General features: G+C 49.1%; 1 protein-coding gene across 6 annotated transcripts in view; it reads right to left on the reverse strand.

Annotated features, from left to right (window-relative positions):
- The window catches only part of LOC132893347 (scavenger receptor cysteine-rich type 1 protein M130-like), a 108,357-nt gene that overhangs the window by 62,046 nt on the left and 26,747 nt on the right, over positions 1-19,564 (reverse strand). For 3 of the 6 annotated variants that reach the window (XM_060932384.1, XM_060932383.1, XM_060932388.1), the window contains exon 1: positions 17,542-17,597. The exons of the other annotated variants lie outside the window; for them this stretch is intronic. In XM_060932384.1, the coding sequence (XP_060788367.1) occupies positions 17,542-17,590 (49 nt within the window). In that variant the 5' untranslated portion in view covers positions 17,591-17,597. Of the gene's footprint in view, positions 1-17,541; positions 17,598-19,564 lie in introns of those variants that run through there. 6 annotated transcript variants of the gene reach the window in all.

Here is a 19,564-nt window from a genome sequence, read left to right on the forward strand (position 1 = left end):
TTCAGGTGCACGCGCGACAGTGTGCAGGACTGACAGAACCCCCTCCGAAAAAGCTCCCTCTGGGATTGAAAATCCATAATACTTGGCCCTGGTGGGGTTTCGGGCTCAGGCTCAGGACACGATTTGGGTTCTTGGCTAGGAGTGGGCTTGTGCTGGGGACTTGACTTGGGTTCTGGGCTGGAATCATGTTCATACTCCAGAACTGACTTGAATCTAGGATTAAGCTCGGATCCAGGACTGAAGGTGGCCTCAAGCTCTGGGCTGGATTCGAGCTCTGGAGAGGAGTTGAGCTTTGGGCTGGACTCTAGTTCCAGCTCAGGAGATGACTCAGACTTGGGCTCTGGATCTGGCTTGGGCTTGGGGCTGGACTCAAGCTCTAGAGATGATTTGAGCTTCGGTGATGACTCTGGCTCCAGCTCAGGAGATGACTCAAGCTAGAGTTCTGGATCTGGTTTGGACACAAGGCTGGAAGTGTGCTCGAGCTCTGAAGATGAAGATGACTTGTACTCTGGAGATGGCCTGAGCTCTGGACTGGACTTTTGCTCAAGTTTTGGAGAAGACTCAGGTAGGAGTTCAGGAACTGGCTTGGGCTCAGAGCAGGAAGCAAGTGTTGACTCAGGCTCCAGGCTGTATTCAGGCTCAGGAGAGGACTCTGGCTCTGGGGATAACTCGAGTTCTGGACTTGGCTCTCTTTGGGACTGTGGACTTGGCTCAGGTACAGGCTTGAGCTCTGTCAGTGCACTGCTTTGGTCCTGGTTAGGACCTGGCAATGGGACAATGCAGACATCTTCATGGCCAGGTAGCGGTGGGATGCTGAAGACACCTTCATGGCCAGCTGAGGCAGAGGTTGTTCTGACATCCTCTGACACATGTTCAGGAACAGGCTCAGGTTCTGGCCTTAACTCTGGCACCAGCACTGAAACTGGCACAGGTGCTGACTCTGGCGCTGGCTCTGATGCTGGCTCTGGCACTGGAGTAGGCACTGATGGAGGCTCTGGCATAGGTTCTGGAGTAGGCATTGACACAGGCTCTGGAGTAGGCTCTGACACTGGTTCTGGCACTGGAGTAGGCACTGATGCAGGCTCCGGCACTGGAGTAGGCACTGACGCAGGCTCTGGCTCCAACTCTGGCACTGGTTCCAGAGCAGACACTGGTGCTGACTCTGTCTCCGACTCTGGCACTGGTTCTGGCATTAATTCAGGTGCTGGTTCTGGCTGAGACACCAGCTCAGAGGATATAGCCTCCAAGAGGGGCTGAGGAACAACAGCCTCCTCTGCTGTCTCTACATCAGCCACTAGGGAGAGCTCTGAAGTGACAGCCTCCTCAGCTGAGTCGGCCACTGGAGTGAGCTCTGGAGCAACAGCCTCCTCAGCTGAGTCGGTCACTGGCATGATTGCCCCTCCCCAAAAATTTTCATGGGGTACCTCCTTTTCTAATGATTCAAAAATGAACTTGAGCATGGCAAAGAAAGTCTGTGAACTTCAAAAACACGAGTGCTCAACACGAATCAGGTAACTCACCCATCTGCATGCTTGTCCAGAAATAAACGTTGGTATGAAGCTTACCCAGATGGGTGGCTTGGGCTCTTGGAGGTCCTCATAGAAGAAGTCACACTGCAGATTGAATCCCATAGGATGATATATTCTGTAGTAGATTTCCAGGGGACTCCAGTCAATCTTCAGCCGAAAATACGAAGTGATAGGCTGAGACAAGGAAACCCGGAAGCGATGTGGGATCATGTACTGAAATGCTTCTGCTACATCCATTATATGGTGACGTATTCTATCAGGTACGCAAGGGAGGCAAATGTATGTGCAGAAGTGTTCAGTTTAATAAAGTGCATATATAAATACAAATACACACAAAGGCAAACAGTCCAAAACGGCAGGCTAGATCAGAGACATGAAAACAGGCAAAAGGGTCAGTTGAGGCACAAACAGTACATAAAAGGCTAAGGGTAGTATCTCACTGGACTGCGACAGCCTGCGACTAGTTGTAGACAACAATTGCGATAAAATATGCAAATTAGCGAAAATTTTCACTTGGAATCACACTGAATTGATATTCACATATTTTACCGCAATTGTTGCGTCTCCAACTAGTCGCAGGCTGTTGCAGCCCGGCTTTCCCTCGGCAGGCAGGGAAGTAGAGGAAGCCTCACGGAAACTGACTCGAGAAGGGTTTGCGATGGCTTTGCAACACCAGTGACACATTTGCGGCTATTTTGAGAGAAATTTTGTCGCACTAATTTTTTGAACATGTTCAAAATTTCAGCGATGAAGGAGCGACACTTTGCGACTCATGCGAGGAAACTGAGAAGCTCCGTGAATGTTTCAAGACACTTTTGAAACTCTCTCATGAATGACGTTTGCAATTTGTCACAAGCTGTCGCAGCCCAGTGAGATACTAGCTTAAGCGAGAACAATAATGAGAAACAGGCATAAGAATCAAGAAACCAGGAAAACAATAACATACGTAACGTAGCGTAATACTTCGTGATGCACTTGGATCAGCACAGTCCTTAAATAGGTAAAAACATAGTTCTCCAATTGAGTTCAGGTGTGCCTTGTTCACGGCGCGTGTGCTGGAGTCCACTCAGTGCATGCATAGCCCCTAGGCGTGCCTTCAGGTGCACGCGCCACAGTGTGCAGGAGTGACAAATAAAGAAAAACCTATGAATGAGTAGGGGTTTACAAACTTTTGGCTGCTACTGTATGCTTTCTTTACAGTACATACTTGAATATAATAATAATAATTATTATTATTATTATTATTATTTGTTTGTTTATATATGTGTGGCACCAGGGGTGTGGCCAAGCATTAGTTTGTGAATGGAGGGCAGGGTTGGGGAAGGCCAAATCATTACACCTGTTGTCAATTAATGTGTGTGTGTGTGTGTGTGTGTGTGTGTGTGTGTGTGTGTGTGTGTGTGTGTGTGTGTGTGTTTGTTGCAGTGATGGTGGAACATAAAAAGGAGGGGGACCGCAGAGAAGAGAGCCGCGGGACTAGATCACGACTGTGTGTGTGTACGTGCATGTGTCCTAGAGTGAGCAAGTGAAGCTGAAAAGCTTAAATAAACGTGTGTGAACATTATCTCCTGCTTGCCATGCTTCTGTACTCCACCCACATCAGGGAAAGTGTTACAGTGGTGCCGAAACCTGGGAGTACCGAAGGGAGCCACCCCATGGAGTCCTCACTGTTCAAAGATCTCATCCATGATCTCGCTACTGCTCAGCAGAACCAGCATCAAGAGCTGACCGCCCTGTGGAAGGAGCAAGAACAATGATTTGAAGCCTTGGTGCTGGTCCAGCAGGAAGATCACTAGGCATTCTGACACCTGCTTGCATCAGCGGGGTCCAGGACCACCTCCACAGTGGATCCTCCCCACCTCACCCTTACGAAGATGGGCCTGCATGATGATCCAGAAGCCTTCCTAGCGCTCTTTGAGCAAGTGGCCAAAGCATGGGGGTGGCCAGTCGAGCAGTGCCAAGCGCACCTACTTCCGCTATTGACTAGCGAGGCACAGCTCGCCATGCAGCAACTCCCCGCCGACAGCCGGCTCATATACGCCGACATGAAGTAAGCAGTCCTGCAGTGTGTCGGCCACGACCCGGAACAACAGCATCAGCGCTTCCGGACACTGAAATTGGAGGAGGTCAGCCATCCATTTGCATTCAGCCAACAGCTCCAGGATGCCTGCCAGTGGTGACTGAAGGCGGATGACCGTGACGCAGAGGGAATCATTGACCTGGTGACACTGAAACAGTTCATTGCGCAACTTCCGGGAGGAACAGCGGAGTGGTTCCAGTGTCATTGCCCAGCATCACTGGAACAAGCCATCAAACTGACAGAGGACCATCTGTTGGCAGTTCTGATGGCAGGAGGATGAGTTGCCTCTTCTCTTTTTCTCTCTCCTTCCCCCTTCCTCTCTTCTTCCCTTCCCTGTCCTGTTCCCCCACCACGGAGGCGTGGGCCGGCTGCCCCGAAGCTGGCCTGATGCACCCATGGTGTTCTCCTGTCTTCCCCTTCCGTGTCTGTCTCTTCTCCCCATCAGGTGAGTGACGCCCATAACACTGATGCAGAGGGGAAGCCTGGGCCGATGTGCTGGCACTGCAGGGATCCGGGACATCTTCAGAGTCAGTGCTCCGTGATGGAGGTGGGAGTGGTGGTCCGGATCCCCAATGCACCAATCGGGCTGGAGCATATCATATACCAGTAAGTGTGCAAGGGGATACATATCACGCATTGGTGGATTCCAGCTGTAATCAGACCTCAATCCACCAAAGGTGCGGCACTGGGGAAAGCACAAGTGGTGAAGGTTCTGTGTGTACACAGGGATGTTCACAACTACCCATTAGTGTCTGTCCACATTCTAGTTCAGGGAGAAAAGCACAGAATAAAGACTGCAGTTAATCCATGTCTCACCCACTCACTGATTTTGGAGACTGATTGGCTGGGGTTCAAAGGACTGATGGAACATATAGTAAGAGGTGTGTCCTGCATTAGTACATCATGGGAAGATCCTGGTGTGGCATTGACTGTGGAAGCTGTCACAGAGCAGTCTACATCAGCACTGCGTCAGGGGGATACGAGGAGTGAGGAGTAGCTTGCCCCTCCTCCCTCTCTCGGGGATTCCCTTGAGGATTTCCCATTGGAGGAGTCATGAGACGAGACTCTGCATCATGCGTTTGACCAAATGAGAGTAATCAGTGGTTAAACTCTCCAACCAAATGCGACACCAACCTTCCCATATTTCACTATTATTAAGGATAGGTTGTACCGACTGACGCAGGACACTCAAACCGGTGAACAGATAACCCAGTTGTTAATCCCAAAGAGCTGTTGGGAACTCGTATTCCATGTGGCTTACTTTAGTCCCATGGCTGGACACTTAGGGCAGGATAAAACACTGGCCAGAATAATGGCCCAATTCTCCTGGCCAGGGATTTGTGGGAACGTTCATTGGTGGTGTGCAACGTGCCATGAATGCCAATTAGTAAACCCCATGGCCACTCCAAAACTGCCTTTGCACACTCTCCCTCTCATCGAGACCCCTTTTGAAAGAATTGGTATGGATCTTGTCAGGCCATTAGATCGGTCAGCATGGGGATATTGCTTTATTTTAGTTCTGGTGGACTATGCAACACAATATCCAGAAGCGGTGCCACTCCGCAATATCTCAGCACGCAGTATTGCAGAAGCACTCTTCTGTATTATCTCCTGGGTCAGGATTCCTAAGGAAATCCTAACAGACCAAGGCATTACATTTATGTCATGCACACTGTGCAAACTGTATGGGTTATTGGGAATTAGCTGCACCAGTGTCAACAACCCACAAACAGCTGGCTTAATGGAATGATTCAATCAGACACTCAAAAACTTAATTCAGAAATTTGTAAGTAAGGATGCACGTAATTGGGATAAATGGCTTGAGCCCCTGTTATTTGCAGTAAGAGAGGTCCCACAAGCCTCCACAGGTTTTTCATGATTTGAGTTATTATATGGATGTAGCGCGGACAATGCGTGGGTGGAGCACAGAGGACGGCAGGACAACGTTTGGGAGGTAGTAACAGCGTATTTTATTAATAAACTTTTCAGTCTAAAAGAACTCGCAGCACACAGACACACTCTCAGCCTCCACTCCCGGGTCGCGCTCCCTCTGCTCTCTCTCAGCCTCTTAAAATAGGGAGCGGTTTACTGGGAAAACACACACAAAACACAGGTTAATTACCGTCAGGTGTAGCGAATCTGCCACTCACCTTCCCCGGCTCCACCCTCCTGTCACAGACCGATGCTTGACCACGCCCCCGCTGCCACATACCCCCACCGCCCGACTCAGGCCGGGCGCCCGTCCGGCCCGCAGCCGACTCCCCCCCCCCTTGACGGGAGAGGAAGTCCGCCACGACCATCTGCGCCCCCGGCCTGTGGACCACCTTGAAGTTGAAGGGTTGGAGTGCCAGATACCAACGGGTGATCCGCGCGTTGGCATCCTTCATGCGGTGGAGCCACTGGAGGGGCGCGTGGTCCGAACAGAGGGTGAAAGAGCGCCCCAGCAGGTAGTAACGGAGGGCGAGGACCGCCCACTTGATCGCCAGGCACTCCTTCTCAATGGTGCTGTAGCGCCCCTCACGCACTGACAGCTTGCGGCTGATGTATAGGACTGGGCGGTCCTCCCCCTCCACCTGCTGGGACAAAACGGCCCCCAGCCCTCTGTCCGACGCATCCGTCTGCAACAAAAAAGGGAGAGAGAAGTCAGGGGAGTGTAAGAGTGGCCCCCCACACAGTGCAGCCTTTACCTCAGAGAAAGCCCGCTGGCACTGCTCCGTCCACTGGACCGGATCTGGTGCCCCCTTTTTAGTGAGGTCAGTCAGCGGGCTGGTGACGTCCGAATAATTAGGTATAAACCTACGATAGTAGCCAGCCAGCCCCAGGAACTGTCTCACCCCCTTTTTGGTCTTGGGCCTCGGGCAGGCCGCAATCGCTGCAGTCTTATTAATTTGGGGACGCACCTGCCCGTTGCCCAAGTGGAAGCCCAGATACCGTACTTCCACCCGCCCAATCGCACACTTCTTCGGGTTGGCTGTGAGCCCCGCTCGCCTCAGCGACCTAAGGACGGCCCTCAGGTGTTGCAGGTGCCGCTGCCAGTCATTGCTATAAATGATGATGTCGTCTAGGTACGCGGCCGCATAGGTGGCGTGCGGCCGGAGGACTCGGTCCATCAGCCGCTGAAACGTAGCGGGCGCCCCAAACAGCCCAAACGGAAGTGTGACGAACTGGTGTAAGCCGAACGGTGTGGAAAAGGCCGTTTTCTCTCGGGATAATGGAGTCAAGGGGATCTGCCAATATCCCTTCGTCAAATCCAGTGTCGAGTAAAAGCGAGCCGTGCCTAGTCGATCGAGCAGCTCATCAATACGAGGCATTGGGTATGCGTCGAATTTAGACACCGCGTTGACTTTTCTATAGTCCACACAGAACCGGACCGACCCGTCGGCCTTGGGAACCAAGACCACTGGGCTGCTCCAGTCACTGTGGGACTCCTCGACTATGCCCATTTCGAGCATGGCCTGAAGTTCTTCCCGAACCACCTTTTTTTTGTGTTCGGGTAGTCTATAAGGGCGGCTACGCACTACCACCCCCGGGGGCGTCTCTATGTGGTGTTCTATGAGGTTCGTGCGACCGGGCAGGGGCGAGAACACATCCGAAAACTCGGCCTGCAACTGGGCGACCTCCGCGAGTTGGGTCGGGGAGAGGTGGTCTCCACAGGGGACCGGAGAGGTACGTGATGCCAATGACCCTTTGGGGACCTCCGGCCCCAGCTCCGCCTTCTCCGGAACTACCGACACCAACGCCACGGGGACCTCCTCATTCCAGAGTTTCAGCAGATTGAGGTGGTAGATCTGTAGCGCCCCCTCCCTGTCCGTTCGCCTAACCTCGTAGTCGACGTCCCCGACTCGCCGTGTGACCTCAAAGGGTCCTTGCCACTTGGCGATTAATTTGGAGCTCGATGTGGGCAACAGGACGAGTACCTTCTCTCCCGGAGTGAACTCTCTAAGGCGCGTGCCCTTGTTGTACAGGCGGACTTGCCGTTCCTGGGCCTGCCGCAAATTCTCCTGAGTTAGGTGGGTGAGCGTGTGGAGTTTTGCGCGCAGATCCATAACGTACTGAATTTCGTTTTTGCTCTGTGAAGGTCCCTCCTCCCAATTTTCCCGCAGTACATCTAAGATGCCGCGCGGCTTACGCCCGTATAATAATTCAAACGGGGAAAACCCCGTGGAGGCTTGGGGGACCTCTCGCACTGCAAACAACAAGGGTTCGAGCCACTTATCCCAGTTACGTGCGTCCTCACTTACGAATTTTTTAATAATATTCTTGAGGGTGCGATTGAACCGTTCAACTAAACTGTCCGTCTGTGGGTGATAAACGCTGGTGCGGATCGGCTTAATACCTAGTAGCCCATACAGTTCGCTCAGTGTTCGTGACATAAACGAGGTGCCTTGGTCAGTCAGAATCTCTTTCGGGATTCCAACCCGGGAGATGACGTGGAAGAGGGCCTCTGCAATACTGCGTGCTGAGATATTGCGAAGAGGCACCGCTTCCGGGTATCGCGTTGCATAGTCCACCAGGACTAATATAAAGCGGTACCCTCGTGTTGACCGATCTAATGGCCCAACGAGATCCATCCCAATTCTTTCGAACGGGGTCTCGATTAATGGTAGGGGGCGCAAGGGCGCTTTTGGAATGGCCGCTGGATTTACTAACTGGCATTCGCGGCACGCCGTACACCACTTACGGACGTCGCCGCGAATCCCCGGCCAATAGAATCGGGCCATTATCCGGGCGAGTGTCTTATCCTGCCCGAGGTGTCCAGCCATGGGATTAAAGTGGGCCGCCTGGAATACCAATTCCCGGCGGCTCTTTGGAATTAATAACTGGGTGACTCGCTCTTTCGTCTGAGTGTCCTGCGTCACTCGATATAATCTATCCTTCAAAATGGAAAAATAGGGGAAGGACGGGGTGGCGTTCGGCTGGAGCGTTTGACCATCGATTACTCTCACTTGGTCAAACGCGTGTCGCAGAGTCTCGTCTCGCGATTGTTCCAGTGGGAAATCCACGAGGGATTCCCCAATAGAAAGAGGAGGGGCCGGCGGCTCCTCCCCCTGTCGCGGAGGTGATGTAGACGGCTCTGCGACCGCCGCTCCAGCCAAAGCGACACCGGGACCCTCCCCCGTCAACCGGCAGGACCCACTCTTTACTAGGCGTGCCATTAAACCCCGAAATCCCGGCCAATCGGTCCCCAAGATCAAAGAGTGGGTAAGGCGAGGATTAACCGCCGCCTTCACTATAGATTTTTCCCCTCTAAAATATATGTGGACTGACACCAACGGGTAGCTGTGAATATCCCCGTGCACACACAACACCTTCACCCCTTGTGCTCCCCCCAATGCCTCGTCTTGCACCAGGCTTTGGCGGATCGAGGTCTGATTGCAGCCTGAATCCACCAACGCCTGATATGTAGCCCCTTGTACACTTACCGGTATGCGATACGCTCCGGCCCGATCGAGGGCAGCCTCTGGCGCGTCGGGGATCCGCACCACCGCCCCCACCTCCATCGCTGCACATTGTTGCTGCAGGTGGCCCGGTTCCCCGCAGCGCCAGCAAACCGGCCCGGGCCTCCCCTCTGCAACTGTGTTCTGGGGCTCACTCACCTGAGGGGGGGGAGAGACAGACACAGAAGGGAGAAACGGGAGGGCACCACGGGTGCGGCGGGCCGGCTGGGGTGGGGCCGGCCCCCGCCTCCGTGGTGGGGGAATGGGGCGAGGACGGGACACGGGAGGAGGGGGGGAAGACAGAGAGAGAGGGGGGGAAGACAGAGAGAGAGAAGAGGAGACAGAAGACGATGTCATCCGTTGTCCTGCCGCCGGTACAGCCGCCAGATGATCCTCCGCCAGTCCTACGGCCTGATCCAGCGACGCCGGGCGGTGGCACTGGACCCACTCCGCGGTTCCGGCTGGTAAGCGGGCAACGAACTGTTCCAGCGCCACCTGGTCGATGATTCCCTCGGCGTCGCGATCTTCGGCCCTCAGCCACCGCCAGCAGGCGTCCCGGAGCTGCTGGCCAAACGCGAACGGGCTGCCGGCTTCCTCCATCCGCAGCGCGCGGAAGCGCTGGCGCTGCTGCTCCGGCGTGCGCCCCACGCGCTGGAGGACGGCCCGGCGAAGGTCAGCGTAGGCCAGCCGGCGGTCGGCGGGGAGCTGTAATGCGGCCAGCTGCGCCTCTCCAGTCAGGAGGGGGAGGAGGCGCGCCGCGCGCTGCTCCATCGGCCACCCCGAGGCTTCGGCGACCTGCTCGAACAAGGTGATGAAAGCCTCGGGGTCGTCCTGCGGGCCCATCTTGGTCACAGTGAGGGGAGACGGGCCCGCGGCCGGGGCGCTGGTGGACCCCGCCGACGCGAGGAGCCGCCGGAACGCCTCTCGATCTTCCTGTTGAGCCAGCACCAGGGCTTCGAAGCGGCGCTCCTGCTCCGTTCGGAGCGTGACGAGTGCCTGGTGCTGGCTCTGCTGAGCCGTGGCGAGGGCGTGGACCAAGTCCGCGAACGGGGAGGATTCCATGGAGCTGTAGCACTGGTGCTCCACCTTTTCCCGGGTTTCGGCACCACTGTAGCGCGGACAATGCGTGGGTGGAGCACAGAGGACGGCAGGACAACGTTTGGGAGGTAGTAACAGCGTATTTTATTAATAAACTTTTCAGTCTAAAAGAACTCGCAGCACACAGACACACTCTCAGCCTCCACTCCCGGGTCGCGCTCCCTCTGCTCTCTCTCAGCCTCTTAAAATAGGGAGCGGTTTACTGGGAAAACACACACAAAACACAGGTTAATTACCGTCAGGTGTAGCGAATCTGCCACTCACCTTCCCCGGCTCCACCCTCCTGTCACAGACCGATGCTTGACCACGCCCCCGCTGCCACAATGGACATAAGCCATGTGGCATTTTGAACATGTTACAAGAAAATTGGGAGAAGGAACGTTCACCTAGCAAGAACGAAATTCAGTATGTTCTCGACCTGCATGCAAAACTCCACACCCTCACAAACTTAACCCAGGAGAATTTACAGCAGGCACAAGAATGTCAAGTCCAGCTGTACGACAGGGGCACACACCTTAGAGAGTTCACACCAAGAGATAAGGTACTCGTATTATTGCCCACATCGAGCTCCAAATTAATCACCAAGTGGCAAGGGCCCTTCGAGGTAACACGGAGAATCGGGGACGTCGACTATGAGGTGACGCGAATGGATAGGGGAGGGGCACTGCAAATCTACCACCTCAACCTGTTAAAACATTGGAATGAGGGGGTCCCCATGACGTTGGCATCGGTAGTTCCAGAGAAGGCGGAGCTGGAGTTAAAAAATGTAACATCTCAAACCACTCCAGTCCCTTGTGGAGACCACCTCTCATCGGCCCAACTCTCAGAGGTGGCCAAGTTGCAGAAGGAATTTTCTGATGTGTTCTCACCCCTTTCTGGCCACGCCCACCCCATAGAACACCACATTGAGGTACGGGGTGAAACCGGGGGTGGTGGTGCGTTGCCACCCTTACCGCTTGCCCAAACACGAAAAAAGGTGGTTCGAGATGAATTCAAGGCCATGCTCGAAATGAGCATCATCGAGGAGTCCCACAGTGACTGGAGCAGCCCGGTGGTCCTGGTTCCCAAGACTGACGGGTCGGTCCGGTTCTGTGTGGACTACAGAAAAGTCAATGCAGTGTCTACATTTGACGCATACCAAATGTCTTGCATTGATGAATTGCTTGATCAGTCAGGTGCTGCTCACTTTTATTTGACACTGGATCTAATGAAGGGATATTGGCAGATCCCCTTGACTGCTCTATCCCAAGAGAAAACGGCCTTTTCCACACTGTTTGGGTTACATCAATTTGTCATGCTTCCTTTTGGGTTATTTGGGGCTCCCGCTATGTTCCAGCAGCTCATGGACAAGATACTCTGCCCTCACGCAACCTATGCAGCAGCATACCTCAATGACATCATTATTTATAGCAATGATTGGTCGCAGCACCTGGAACACCTTAGGGCTGTCCTAGAGTCACTGAGGCATGCACTGTGGCTGGCTGGCTACTATCGTAGGCTCATACCTAATTATTCGGACATCACCAGCCCACTAACTGATTGCACTAAAAAGGAAGCACCAGATCCGGTCCAGTGGACAGAGCAGTGCCAACAGGCTTTCACTAGAGTAAAAGCTGCACTGCGTGGGGGACCACTTTTACACTCCCCAGACTTCTCTCTCCCCTTTATTTTACAGATGGACACATTGGACAGAGGGCTGGGGGCCATTTTGTCCCAGAAGATGGAGGGCGAGGAGCATCCCATGTTGTACATCAGCTGCAAGCTCTCGATGCGTGAAAGCAAGTACAGCACCATCGAAAAGGAATAACGTTAATATTTTGGAATGGCCAAGTCAAAGTCCTGACCTTAATCCAATTGAAATGTTGTGGAAGGACCTGAAGTGAGCAGTTCATGTGAGGAAACCCACCAACATCCCAGAGTTGAAGCTGTTCTGTATGGAGGAATGGGCTAAAATTCCTCCAAGCCGGTGTGCAGGACTGATCAACAGTTACCAGAAATGTTTAGTTGCAGTTATTGCTGCACAAGGGGGTCACACCAGATACTGAAAGCAAAGGTTCACATACTTTTGCCACTCACAGATATGTAATATTGGATCATTTTCCTCAATAAATAAATGACCAAGTATAATATTTTTGTCTCATTTGTTTAACTGGCTTCTCTTTATCTACTTTTAGGACTTGTGTGAAAATCTGATTATGTTTGAGGTCATATTCATCAGAATCAGAATCAAGATGGCCATTGTACCATCTTGTCTGAAATCAGCCACCATCATCCCCGTGCCAAAGAAACCAGCTCCCGAGGACCTTAACAGCTACAGACCAGTTGCATTGACACCTGTTGTCATGAAATGCCTGGAGAAACTGGTGCTACAGTACATAAAATCTAGCCTCCCAGCCTCTTTTGATCCCCATCAGTTTGCATACTGGTCAAACAGGTCCACGGAGGATGCTATTGCCATAGCGATGCATGCAGTGCTAAACCATCTGGAACACAGCAACACCTAAGTGAGAATGCTCTTTGTGGACTACAGCTCGGCATTCAACACCATCATCCCAGACATCCTCATCAACAAGCTGCTCCACTTAGGCCTCTCTACCCCTATCTGTACCTGGATAAGTGATTTCCTCACCAACCGCTCACAAGTTGTCCGACTGGGCCCCCACCTCTCCTCCACTATCACACTCAGTACAGTTGCACCACAAGGCTGTGTTCTCAGCCCTTTGCTATACTCCCTGTACACCAGTGACTGTTCCTCAGCTCATCCCTCCAACACCATCATCAAATTTGCAGATGACACCACAGTCGTCGGTCACATAGTAGAGGGAGATGATGAGACACACTACAGGGCTGAGATCAAGAGGCTGACAGCATGGTGCCATAACAACAACCTCGAGCACAACATATCAAAGACCAAAGAGCTGATCCTGGACTTCAGGAGGAAGCGGCATATGGACCCACCGCCACTCTTCATAGAAGGTGCCAGTGTCGAGAGGGTCCACACCTTCAAATTCCTGGGAGTCCATATCACCGACGACCTCTCCTGGACAACTAACACCACTACCATCATCAAAAGGGCACAACAGCGTCTCTACTTCCTGAGACTGCTAAAGAGAAATAACCTAAGGGAGACGCTGCTGGTGGCCTTTTATCACTCTGCTGTAGAGAGCATGTTGACGTACTGCATCACAGTGTGGTATGCAAGCTGCACTGAGGCACAGAAAAAATCACTGCAGATGGTCATCAGGTCTGCAGAAAAGATCAGTGACTGTTCCCTGCCCACACTTGACAGCATCTCCTCATCCCATTACCTCAGCAGAGCAAAAATCATAATCAAGGACTCCTCTCACCCAGGCCATGAACACTTTCAGTTACTTCCCTCAGGAAGGCATTACAGGTCTGCCAGAACCCATACAACCAGATTCAGAGACAGCTTTTTCCCCACAGCCATCACAACTCTAAACATTCACTTACAGAAATAGGACTTCATCATGCTGAATGATTATCTTACCTGGGTGCACTGCATTTGCACTTTCCAGTACTGTGATTTTTTTTTTTCAAAAAGAGGAAAAGGGAAAAAAGGGGGAAAATCTATTTTTATACTTTCTAAAATCTATTTTTATACTGTTTCTTATGTGACCTGTCCTATGATGTGTATGTATCGGTATGAATTTGATATGAGAGTATGGAGTGAGTAAGTGTATGAATGTATACTTCTATGCACCAGAAGGAGTAGCACTTTAAATTTCGTTGTGACAGTGTCTTACAATGTTTTACAATGACAAATAAATGATTCTGATTCTGAATGACTTGGCCACTCACCTTCCCCGACCCCGCACTCATGAAAGGGCGCCCCCACAGGTAGTATCGGAGGGTGAGGACCACCCACTTGATGGCCAGATACAACCTTTTCAATGGTGCTGTACTTGCTTTCACGCATCAAGAGCTTGCAGCTGATGTACAACATGGGATGCTCCTCGCACTCCATCTTCTGGGACAAAATGGCCCCCAGCCCTCTGTCCAATGTGGTGAGTGGCCAAGTCATTACACCTGTTGTCAAGTAATGTGTGTGTGTGTTTGTTGCAGTGATAATGGAACATAAAAAGGAAGGGGACAGCAGAGAAGAGAGCCCCAGGACCAGATCACGACTGTGTGTGTGTACGTGTGTGTGTCCAAGAGTGAGCAATTGAAGCTGAAAAGCTGAAATAAACACGTATGTGAACATTATCTTCTGCCTGCCATGCTTCTGTACTCCACCCACATCAGGGAAAGTGTTACAGTACAGTCCTAATTTGTCATGTTATACTAAAAATAAACAAACAAACTAACTAATAAAAAAATGTATATATATATATATATATATATATATATATATATATATACCGGTATATATTACATCTCTTATATTTATTGCAATCTCATTTTGAATAAATGACAGAAATAGTTGGAACTGGATTTCACACAACTGAAGTCATATATAGGGATATGAAAGTTAAACCTTGTGTTAGAGCACCTACTGCAGTTCCCCAGATGATTAATACTTTTATGAGCTGATCCATATCTCATCTCATTATCTGTAGCTGCTTTATCCTGTTCTACAGGGTCGCAGGCAAGCTGGAGCCTATCCCAGCTGACTACGGGCGAAAGGCGGGGTTCACCCTGGACAAGTCGCCAGGTCATCACGGGGCTGACACATAGACACAGACAACCATTCACACCTACGGTCAATTTAGAGTCACCAGTTAACCTAACCTGCATGTCTTTGGATTGTGGGGGAAACCGGAGCACCCGGAAGAAACCCACGCGGACACGGGGAGAACATGCAAACTCCGCACAGAAAGGCCCTCGCCGGCCACGGGGCTCGAACCCGGACCTTCTTGCTGTGAGGCGACAGTGCTAACCACTACACCACCGTGCCGCCCCTGATCCATATTTTTTATTTTTTTGTCAAAACTCATATTAAAATAGGTGCGTGAAATGAACCCCATTCGGACAGTAGAAAATAACGGTGTAAGTGTCAGATGCAGAGGAGTGGTTAACCACATGCTCTGCTGAAACTCTGCTCTTATCGAAGAGAAAGCGTTCGAGCTTGGCTTCTGTCAGAGTTGCACGTTAGTGCAGATTTCCTGATAAGTTCATGGCAAGTCTGTAGCAGGTTCAGTTATACCACAGAGCCACCCAAAATCACACTGCATGCAATTAAAACACACACACACACCTGTCACTGAGGTGCTATATAGTCAATATTTAGTTGAAGTTTTCATATATACCAATAATAAGATAACTTTTAATAAAATCTAATTATGGCGGCACGGTGGTGTAGTGGTTAGCACTGTCGCTTCACAGCAAGAAGGTTCTGAGTTCGAGCCCAGTGACCGACGAGGGCCTTTCTGTGTAGTTTGAATGTTCTCCCCATGTCTGCATGGGTTTCCTCCAGGTGCTCCGGTTTCCCCCACAGTCCAAAGACATGCAGGTTAGGCTAATTGGTGGCTCTAAATTGACCATAGGTGTGAATGTGAGTGTGAATGGTTATTTGTCTTGACGTGTTGGCCCTGTGATGACCTGGCAACTTGTGCCGGGTGTACCCCACCTCTCGCCCATAGTCAGCTGGGATAGGCTCCAGCTTGCCTGTGACCCTGCACAGGATAAGCAGTTACAGATGATGGATGGAAAATATAATTATTATAGACCAAAATAATATGGAATTAGCATACTATATAAATGATTACAATAATAAAAAATAATAATTAAAAAAATAATTAATAGAGGAGAAACTAAAATAAAAGATAAAACTGGCTGATCATTTCAACTTGACGGCAATAGACATATCATTAATATGAGGGGACTTTAAAAAGTTCTCAGCCTCAGCCAGAAAATGTCACAGAAGAAAGACTGTTCCTGCATTATTTTTCAGCATATTCTCCTTTAGGCGGCACAGTGGTGTAGTGGTTAGCGCTATCGCCTCACAGCAAGAAGGTCTGGGTTCGAGCCTCGTGGCCGGCGAGGGCCTTTCTGTGCGGAGTTTGCATGTTCTCCCCGTGTCCGCGTGGGTTTCCTCCGGGTGCTCCGGTTTCCCCCACAGTCCAAAGACATGCAGGTTAGGCTAACTGGTGACTCTAAATTGACCGTAGGTGTGAATGTGAGTGTGAATGGTTGTCTGTGTCTATGTGTCAGCCCTGTGATGACCTGGCGACTTGTCCAGGGTGTACCCCGCCTTTCACCCGTAGTCAGCTGGGATTGCTGGGATAGGCTCCAGCTTGCCTGCGACCCTGTATTGAGATTCTCCTTTAACTTTAATGCACTCTGTCCACTGATGTTCAACCTTCGCTATCCCTTCGCAAAAGAAGGTCACATGTGGAGCCTCCTGATCCTCCTCAACAGCATGGAAGACTTCATCATCACTCTGAAAATGGTGACCACACAAGTGGGATTTCAGTTTGGGAAGCAGATAGACGTCAGATGGTGCCAGGTCGGGTGAGTAAGGTGCATGGGGCAACAGTTCATTGCCACATTTGACTTCTTTTGTCACAGCCACCTGTGTTGTGTGGACAAATGCATCGTCCTGGAGCAACAGCACGTCAGTTCGAAGCTTTCCTCTCCTTTTTTTAATTGCTTCTTTCATTGGAGTTTTTGTGGACAACCATATAAGGCTTTATAGTATACAGTTATGCCCCAAAATGGGAGTTAGACTCCTTGTTTCCAGGTAAGGGCGAGAAATTTTTGAAGTACCCTCGAATGTGTAAGTTTGACTAACTGTTGCTATGGCAGCAAGGGAGAAATAAAAAAAATAGAAAAAAAAATAGAGGGCCTGGAACCAAACGCGCATAATTTACATTTTGCATATTGGTAATGGACAGACAGAGAGACTGACAGACAGAACAAAGCTAAATGTCATTAACACACACACACATAATAATAATAATAATAATAATAATAATAATAATAATAATAATTTTACAAAAATTATAAATTATTATTATTTAAAAAAAATAATAGCAAAGAACTTTCAATTTGAAAGTTCTGGCCTTTTCTGATGAATGTTGTGCTATTGTGGTGGTCCAAACTTTTCAAGCAAACCAAATGACTCCATTTTTTGTGTTTTATCTTTCGAACGCTCTCGAAAGTAGTATCTGATATTATTAAAACTTGATTTGGACAGCCGTCTATTAGAAATGGATGAGGTGCTTAAGCTTTTAAGGCTTTTACAAATCTATAAAAAGGGTGTAAATGAAACAAGCAGGCAGTGTAGTGATGCTGGAACAGCAGTATAGACAATGCATCTGAATAAAATATAGATTTAAGCACATTGCATCTACTGTAGATGTTTTAGTGATAAAACGATTGAAATAAAGTGTAATGACTATACTTAATTTATGAGAATGATATAGAGGTTACATACTCAATGTATAGTGAGTATGTGGACGATACAGATTTTGTATTGTTTTCATCCAGCTTATGTCGTATTACCGTATGTCAGGACACCTTCAGATATAATGAAAAAAGAACATTATTCAACTATTACAATTTAACATGTATTCAAATTACAAATATTCAAAGTGGACTTTAAGCAATTCTTAAACCTCTGTTTTATGATCTCATCTCATTATCTCTAGCCGCTTTATCTTTCTACAGGGTCGCAGGCAAGCTGGAGCCTATCCCAGCTGACTACGGGCGAAAGGCGGGGTACACCCTGGACAAGTCGCCAGGTCATCACAGGGCTGACACATAGACACAGACAACCATTCACACTCACATTCACACCTACGGTCAATTTAGAGTCACCAGTTAACCTAACCTGCATGTCTTTGGACTGTGGGGGAAACCGGAGCACCTGGAGGAAACCCACGCGGACACGGGGAGAACATGCAAACTCCGCACAGAAAGGCCCTCGCCGGCCACAGGGCTCGAACCCGGACCTTCTTGCTGTGAGGCGACAGCGCTAACCACTACACCACCGTGCCGCCCCTGTTTTATGATTTAGAAGAAAATATCAAGTAGAAATCAAGCGCCATTAATCTTCTTCTTTTAGTGGCAGGTCCGCTCTGATGGCTTCAGCCATCAACGTTTTGGGGATGAATTACAGTAGTGGTTTCCCATTGATTTCCACAGGATTATTATTGAGGTTTTCTCCTCTCAACCATTCACGCCTATGGACAATTTAGAGCAGGCAATTAACCTAACTGCATGTCTTTGAACTGTGGGGGAAAATGGAGAACCCAGAGGAAACCCATGCAGACACGGGAAGAACATGCAAACTCCACACGGAAAGGCCCCCATCGGCTGCTGGGCTTAAACCCAGAACCTTCTTGCTGTGAGACGACAGCCGTGCTGCCATGCACCATTAATAGGTAACATAAAATACTGTTTAACAGTGTCATGAATGAAATGCATATTTAATAGCTCGAAGTTACAGGATATGAATAAACCACACTCAGAAATAAATGAAAAGAGAAATATAATATGAAATGTCATGGTTCCATTTCGACAATTAATGTATAATATTAAATATTTCGTAATTTAAGAAGGTACTCTGGGTGTTTATTATTATTATTATTATTATTATTATTATTATTATTATTATTATTCACTTCTTTATTTATATAGCCCAGAAGGGTTCTTTGGTTGTCCCTCTGTCGGAACATTTGGAGGTTCGATGTAGAACCTACAACAAATTTTTTCACCATCAGTAAGGTTCCAAGAAGAACTTATTTAGAAAAGTAATGATATTTAACTACTTAAATAACACTGGAAAACTCTTGAAGGTTTTTATTTATTTATTTATTTATCTAAGAGTGTGTTACTCTCCTTTATTGTGAGGATGTTTACAACTTTACTGTTGCTTCCAATGTAAATAAGTTAGAAATAAAATGGAGCAGTAATATGTATTATAATCATGGAATAAAACAGCAGGATGTGCTGTTACTTATAATAAGGTTGATGTGAAACATTGAAGTGGATTATTTGCCTACAACCGAATGTATTTATTATTCCTTTTAGTATAAATAGGCAGGTGACTAGAGAAAATCATGCACACTGAGTGGTCAAGAAATTCGAACTATTTCTTGATAATCACGTCGAGTGACTCGACAAAATGGTGACCAATCGCTTTGTCGTCGTAAGTGAGGAAGAATTACAAATGATGAAAGAAAATGCCATTCCTAAAAGCACTAAACATGCTATGAAGTTTGGTCTAAAACTATTCAAAGGAAAGGTGGAATTATTATTTTTTTTAACAATTTCAAAGCAAAATATTTTATGTGACTTGGTATAGATAAGTGACACATATCTGAACCATGCCTTTATTACATTTGCATACCGCTTTTGAAGTTTGAAATAAATAATTTTTTAATATGATTTTTTTTAAAAAATCACCTGTGTATTTATATGAAAACAATTATGCACCTCAGGCTTCATCTTGGTTA

The sequence above is a fragment of the Neoarius graeffei genome, chromosome 10, assembly GCF_027579695.1.
Source record: "Neoarius graeffei isolate fNeoGra1 chromosome 10, fNeoGra1.pri, whole genome shotgun sequence".
Taxonomy (NCBI): domain Eukaryota; kingdom Metazoa; phylum Chordata; class Actinopteri; order Siluriformes; family Ariidae; genus Neoarius; species Neoarius graeffei.